The sequence below is a fragment of the Chenopodium quinoa genome, unplaced genomic scaffold (assembly GCF_001683475.1).
Source record: "Chenopodium quinoa cultivar QQ74 unplaced genomic scaffold, ASM168347v1, whole genome shotgun sequence".
Taxonomy (NCBI): domain Eukaryota; kingdom Viridiplantae; phylum Streptophyta; class Magnoliopsida; order Caryophyllales; family Amaranthaceae; genus Chenopodium; species Chenopodium quinoa.
In genome coordinates this window covers 2749690-2757700 of record NW_018744878.1, presented here as the reverse complement: position 1 = coordinate 2757700, position 8011 = coordinate 2749690, and the positions used below count along the sequence as shown (strand labels likewise).

Here is an 8011-nt window from a genome sequence, read left to right as displayed (position 1 = left end):
AAAAACTTTTGTATACATCCGATGTATTACTATAATATTACTGTACATCGAGATAACTTTTGTTGAATTTAGAGTAAATTTTGTTGAATTTAGGATAACTTTTATTTATAAAACTCTTTAATTTACATCAGGATAACTTATATATATGGTAACTACTTTTGATCATTTTAAGGTGACTTTAATTTAAATTGGATGTATAACATTTTATTATACATCCAATTTTTTAAAAATGTTTAATCTGTGCCCCTAGAGTCAAAAGTACAGTTACACACATTGCATCGATCCTCTTCTGCTAAGCTCTCAAACCTCTTATCAATCGAGTACATTTTTCTCCACAAAATTTGACTACATTGCATTAGCTCAAAACTTGACACATCCTTAAATTTCCTTCACTTTTGCATTTAACCTGGAGTTTTTTTTTTTTTTTTTTTTTTTTTTTAAATTTTTTTTTAAGGGCTGCTAATAATCTGATGTTTGAGTGTAACACGAGCAACCTCTTTATTCCCAGGCCACTACAACATGCAACAACCTTTTATTTCACAAATCCAAATTGTAACAAATAATCCTTATGAAAAAAAAGAAGCTAAAGTGGACTAAAGCTAAAGCAAATAATAAAACTTGTCTGTTTGCATGTTTTTGATTCACTTTCCACGTTATGAAGAAGCCCAAAACAAAGTTATACTCCGACTCTTCTCTCTTTTTTAGATTCCTTCATACGTCATTTATTTCATCCACTTTATTTCTTTTTCCCTTTCATTTGTATAGGGCATGCACGCACGACGCATCCCTACCTTAATATATTACTCGACTTTCTCCTTTTTTCTTTTATACAAAAGGCCTTATTCAGTAAGGATATTCAAGAAAATTCCTTTCAAAGGATTATCATCTACATTGTGGACCACAAACAAAAAAAATTACAATAAAAATAAGGAAATTAAATGACATACATAAATAGATAACCGTTAGGGATACATATAAGACGTTAACTATGAAACAAAAATAAATAAATAAATAAATAAATAAATAATGTAATATTATATTACACTAATCTGCGCGTGATTCTTAAATTAATACCAAACTAGAAAATGTATTAAATGCTTATTCACTTATTCTTAGTAAGGATTATATAAATGTTACGCTAAAAATAATTTATTTTTATTTTTTAAAAAGGGAAATGATATTTATTTCCACCTATATACAATAGAATAGTTATATTACAGATACTGCAAGTGTGTGAATTACACACGTTGGTTGAGATAATGTCTTTTCATGACTCACCGTATTATATGTATGTGTCTAAAATTTAAATTAAACGGTTTGACGGCCCCATAATTTTTAGGTATGGTAAATAACTTATATGATAAACCCATCAAAAGAAAAGGGGACTTCCAAAGGGATATTCATATACTCATTGAAGATGTAAAGTCTAGTCACCAAAGCAAAAGCATGTTATTTTATTAAAATTGGGTCAATGAGCAGGAAAGAAAAGAGGGGAGGAATCTCTTTGTAATTTCTTCCCTTCAAAAATTCTTATTTTGCCCATCTTATCTTCACACCAATGTAATTGTTCTTGTGTTATTTCTGCCATCCTTAAAACTCTTGACACCACTTTTAAATCGATTAAACTCATCAAAATCTCCATTTCTTCCTCCCTTGTTAAATTCCTCTTTTTGAAGCATATACACGAACGTTGTAATTCATTCAGCTTCAACTTCTTCTGCAAATATATATACATTCGTAATATATTAGAATATGTTACATATAAAAAATGCATGAACAAATATTATAAAATTTAACGAGAGATATCCATTTGTATTTAAACAAGTGTAACAGTTTCATACTTTTACTAATATATGAGTGAATACACAGTTTTATTTAATCATTAATATCTTTAATTAAATTATTAAAATAAAAATAGATGTTATCGACATATAATTGATGCTAATTAAATTGAGCTAACCTTTTTGTTGCATTTTTTGAACACTTTGAGAACGGTAGGATCGATTGATCCTCTTGGACGTACTTTAAAAAATGAAGTGATAACTTGGCAATGATTCTCTCTATCTGCTTTAAGAAAGTTCATAAATGTTTGAATTGAATCTTCTAGTATCTCAAGGAACAATGTTGATGCTATTCTTCCTCCATTTAATTCCTTTTCGTCTCCTTCATAATCTGTTCGATAAATTTAATGATGTATGTAAGAACTACTCCGTAAGAAGCAATGATATATTCGAGTTCATACTGGACATAGCTACATAAAATTGTTAGACCGTTTAAACAAATTATATAAATTTGTCATAAATTCTCAATTTTCTAAAAGACGACTAAAATATGGCTAAAGAATTGTATGTACACGACTTGGCTTATACAAAACTGAAAGTATAAGACACCTTTTCTTTGGTTGAACTCTTAGAACATTTTGCATTATGATTTCATAATAATATATGATTCATGTACTCTTAAATAATAATAATAAGATATATTAATGTGTTGAACCAATGCAATGATTAGTTATTAATCTTATTATGAAGTAAACTTTATTAAGACCGTGCACTAAATCATCAAGATTCTTCATTATTCCCTTGTACTCACTTTTAACTAGAATAACACAAAAAGGGCAATGTAAGTAAACAACAAGAAAAGCATATAATGAATCATATATTAGTTAGATTGATTTGAATATAATTAGGTATTTAAATCCTTGATATGTGTTCATGCATAAGATTTTTTGGTGTTTAGAGAGCCACAAATGCAGATGATGAGAATCGATCTTAGGATCTCCTAGAGAACTGAAAAGGAAGCTCTAAGCTATCCCTCACTCTCATTCGTTTTTTTTAAAAAGATTGAAACTCACCGTGATATTCAGGTACTTGAAGCAATTTAGGAGCATGGCCTCTCATTCGCGCGTAAATTTCAGGCCTTTTACCGCGTTGATAAGGCTCATTTTCATTGTACCTTTGAAGAAGTACTTGAAATTGCTGGAATTGCTGTGCAATATAAGCAGGGCAACCAGGGTCTACTAAATCGGTTTTCAACACGAGCTTTCGCTTGAAGGTTACATAGTTCCAGTTAAGCGCCTCCCACGTTAAACATATTTGAGCAACATATGCAACCTCTAGTTCATTATAAGGGTTGTTCTTGTAGATTTCGTCGCCTGAACTTGGCTTCTTCTTGTTACCAAGTTTGTGTACAATTCTTTGGGAAATTGATCTTGGTTCCACTTGAAATGACTTCAATGATTCTACACAATCGATTGTAAAATTAATCAATTAACCAAGAACTTGCTCTCTTCGATTTAATATTTTGTTCATATCAGAAATATTTAAATAAGAATGGAAATATTTAAATCAGATGAAATAAACTTATTAAACAAATATAAAAAGAACCAGATTAGACCAAATCAAATCTTAAAATATTCAGACCAGTTCATCTTATTTCAAGTGTTGGAAACAAGTTTCAAGTTGACGAAACTAGTAACACTTTGGTAGTTCAATGCTTAACTTAGAAGTAATGTGGGTAAAATGGTCATTTTCTCCCGTTTTAAAATGCAAGTTACTCAATATAAGAGAATCTATGTGGTACCATTATATCCACCTTTTAGACATAATCCCTTGTACTCCGTAATAACAACTATACCATTCTCCCACTAATCAATATATAGATATCTTAATTTTTACTAGAGGATTAAATTATGCTTGACAAATTAAACAAATTACTAATGAAATAAAGTAGGATTTTAGAATTTGGATAAAAATATAAATTCTCACCAAACAATTAAAAAAAACATAATATTAATTAAATACTATCCATCAAAATTAAACTAGAATGAAGTAAATCATGTTGGTACATAATACTCCATCCGCCTCTAAATTATATCTCTAATTCTAGCATTTATTCTTCACATAATAGAGAGAAGTAAGAATGTAGATTAGGGACGGAGGGAGTAACAACTATTGATGTATAAATTAACATACCAGTTTCATGAAGCTTTTGTGCGCTAATTCTATCGAGAAACATCATTTCCTCATCATATTTTTGATACACGGCATAAGACTCCCATTTAGGGCAGCTCCTTCTAGACGAAGAAGAGAAAGGATCATCTGTACACGAATCCCTTACTGAACTTCTCCATTCGGAGGAACTCTTAGAGGTTGATCCAATCGTGTACGTGTCCTCGAACATCTTCTCTTTCTCTTTTTCCATGTCTACGATCAATTTTTTTGACTCGGATTTTGGAGGGGCAAATATTAGAAATTTATCATCCCTTGTGAATTTCGCGTCTTCCTTTTTTACTTCTTCAATTTTCTCTTCACTCTTTTCTCCTACACAATATCAAAGACAGTTAAATTAAACAATATGAATAACACGCAATCAAAGATATTAATAATTGAATTTAGTGTATAGGCCAGGGACGGAAAACACCCGTACCATGACTTTTATTATAAATTGGAGATTTTCGACGCATCTCCTCATAGATTTCGTCGTTTTTGTTGTTGTTGTTGTTGTTCTCATCTTCTTCTCTCAACTCAGAGATTTGATCATTCATATAATTGGATTCGTCGTATCTTAATGCATAATCTTCATTTTCAACCTCATAAGCATTGTTCTCAACAATAATATCATCATTATTTTCTGAAGAGCTAATAGACGAGCTCTCAAAACAGTACGCTTGTTCTTCCTTAAAATCTTCAACAGGATCTTGAAATACTAATACACTCTCATCGGAGTTACTATGATCATGCAAGTTTTCTTTCGGAACGAAAACTAAGGCGTCGCCGTCATTTACTACATGAGCAACAATATGATCTTCTTCGCCCACATATGAATATCGTATATACTCATCATGTACTTGTTCATTTTCTTCTTCGTCTTCCACCTCTGTTGTTGTTTCTTCTTCGTCCTCGTCGTCTTCATATAACATCTCATCTTCGTACTCGTACTCATCTTCGGTTCTGCTAGATTAACAACAATAAATTAGTAATAATGTTACATCAATTTTATGTGTAATTGAATGTGAAAAAAGAGGAGTTAATTAATAACCTGAAGAAGAAAGTGAAGATCTTAGCAACAAAAAGAGAGAAGAGATAGAAGAAGAGAAAGAAGAACTTTGCAATGGTTGTGACATTGTAGAAGATGAGCTTAACAAGTGCTTTTTTTCTTGAACATGGCATTCTTTATTTTGAACTTGCTTTAATTTGCACTAACTAATGAGACTCTCTTACACTTTAAAGTATCCCAACCCAAATATAAAAGAAACCAATCTACTTTTATTTGGTTGGTTGCTTTCAACACGTTTCAATCTTTTTAGTCAATATTGCTAACTTTTAATTTTCAATTTTTTCCTTTGCAATTTTAAATTAGGATTTTTTTTGGTCGGAAACTAGCTAATAAAATCTAAAATTTATGAAAGACTACCTAATAAATAATGTGAGAAATTACCTAATAAAAAAGTACGTAAAGTGTTGTAAAAGACTATCTCTAGACTGAGGACGTGAAACTCTTATCTGCAGTGAGTTTGCAAGGCTTTAGGTTTAGTCCAAGACTAGGAAAGCAACGAGGCCCAATTATGCCAAGCAAAGCCCTATACTATAAGTGAAGAAATTGGGCTACCTTGCTGATAAGGAGATTCTTTTTTTTGTCCTTTCATTTATGTGTTTTTCTTCTTTTATAAATGTTGAAAATATTGTGTTAGTTGCTGTTAACTAACATTTGGGGGTTTCTTTTAAAAAAAAAATTAGTGTTATTGATTTCAATTTATGGATTTCTTGAATTTCTAACTCTCTATAAACTTGTTTTAATCATGGTCATTATGCTACCAGTGTGAGAGTGAGGGATAGCTCAAGTGGTTAGAGCTTCCCGGCCTTCCAGTTCCAGGAGATTCTGAGATCAATTCTCACTCCCGTCCTTAAAAACACTATTCTTTGGACCCTATCATTGTTAATGACATCCATAAGCGCAGTGGTTTGTCAAGTTTGATGTTTCGCCTTATTTGGTTAAGTGTTCTGTTTCTTCTGATATTCCGAAACATAATTTTGTGTAGGAGAAGGTAATTTCCATTGTGATATCATCAGAAGAAGGCATTATTTATTAGAGTTAAAGCAGAAGTTTTCATTCTCATACTCCTGAAGTCCTGATATATGGTGTAACGAACACTTTGTGTTACTTTTGCACATAATGTATATTGGCTCGTGTACAAGTAATGGAGTGTTCAATATATGAGGTCTATTTTCGCCGAATGCAGTTGGTTACACATTGATGAACTTGTAGTATAGTACAGCTAAGAAAAGAACCAACTTTCTAACAAAGTTCTCAAGTTTACAGGTTTGACATTGTGCTGAAATCTTGAGGTAGCGATAAAATTTCATTGTATAACATTAAGCAGTTGTTGGAAACATTAATGTATAATCAAAATTGATCACTGACAGTGGCTTAACTCTGTTTCTAATTACAGGTTTTATTGCAATGTTTGCAACTTTAATGTTGATATAGCAATTTAATTAAGTTTTCTGATGATGATTCTTGAAACTTTTTGTAGCACATAATATTGTACATGGTCTGTTATATGCAGGTTTTAGGGCATCGATTGAATGGTGACGGATTCAGCAACACACTGCTATGTGCTAATGTCCACACGACCACACCTATCATAGTATCATTATTTTGACAAGGAATGCAACTTGAAGATGGAAGACACCCTTTATAAGTAGTAATTTGTACCGTTAACATTTACTTGCAACTTTGGAATATTTTATGTCTCTCAAATAATACCCCAAAGTTGCAAGGTTAACGGAGGTAATATATAACTATATATATGTAACTATTATGGTGCATTACCAATTTCTCAAAGAGCTTCAATAATTCAGTTCATACTTAGTGAATGGCCTTCATGCACATTAGTAATACATGCTTTATGTGTCCTCACACTTTCTTGCATATTATGGCATATATAGCGTACACATTACATGTGCTACTGTGTTTTTTGCACACAAGTACACAACTTATGTGTAGTAATTGTTGAACATCAAGTATGGTTAGTAAGTTAGGTGTATGTTAGAAATTGCGAGACTTCATATAATAAGTTTTTAATTATTATAATTTCACTAACATATTATGATTAAGAATCGATGTTAAAAAAAATAAAAATAATTAAGACTTGTGTTCATTGACTTGAAATCTTTGACCTGATTATTATCTAACTTATCCTTTACCAAGGCGTTTAGTATGTGGGATAGGGATAAGAAAGATAAGAGGATAAGATAAAGATAGAGAATTTTGGATGCATGGAATAAGGATTAAATAAAGTGTTATGCTTTGTTTGGTATAAGTTAGAGACAAAAGTAAATAAGTAACAAAGTTACAAAGATACCCTTACTAACCTTATTTTTCTCCTTTATCTTTTTTACTCTTCATTAAGGGAATAAATGTCATTTTAATTATAATCCTTATCCCTCATTCTTATTCCAACCCCCCTGGGTATAGAAATTGAGGAATAAGAGGTGATTTTATCCCAATCTCATCCCTCTCTAATTCCAATCCTTAGAAACAAACATAGGATTTTAATCTTTTTTCCAAATTCCTATCCCTCTTTGTTTATCCCCCTAAACAAACATGCCATAAAGGTAAGCATATGAAATGACAAAAACTTTTTTTTTTTTTTTTTTAATGGAGTACTTCTCTTTTTACTTATTACATTACTCAACATTATGTTTATAAGTACTCTCTCTGTCCCTAATTGTTTGCCCCACTTTCTTTTTTAAGACATCTCCAAAAAATTGCCCCATACTCCGTATTACTTTTGGCATGTTTTCCCAATTGCACTCTCTCTATCTCTCTCCTCATTGATATTTGTGTCAACCCATGTGCACCATTTTTTACCCAAAATTTTAATAAAGTGGATTTATGATTGGGGCAAACAATTGGCCGCGGGAGTACTACTTAGTTTCTTATACACATAATTTCTAATGTTAGACCTCAATCACCCACTATTTCTTGTATTACTTGTAAATATGAT

General features: G+C 31.2%; 1 protein-coding gene across 2 annotated transcripts; it reads right to left on the bottom strand.

Moving 5' to 3' along the window:
* Positions 1 to 1383: 1383 nt before the first annotated feature.
* On the bottom strand, positions 1384 to 5240 carry LOC110705517. 2 transcript variants are annotated; one of them, XM_021883402.1, is made up of 6 exons: positions 5041 to 5240; positions 4429 to 4955; positions 3975 to 4322; positions 2855 to 3241; positions 1961 to 2172; positions 1384 to 1717 (listed from the first exon to the last, which is right to left on the bottom strand). In XM_021883402.1, the coding sequence occupies exons 1-6, from the start codon at positions 5169 to 5171 to the stop codon at positions 1469 to 1471; spliced, it is 1854 nt and encodes a 617-aa protein (XP_021739094.1). In that variant the 5' UTR covers positions 5172 to 5240; the 3' UTR covers positions 1384 to 1468. The 2 variants fall into 2 exon arrangements, with proteins under 2 accessions (XP_021739094.1, XP_021739095.1); XM_021883403.1 differs by having other exon boundaries at positions 4429 to 4952; positions 5041 to 5239.
* Between the last annotated feature and the right edge of the window lie 2771 nt (positions 5241 to 8011).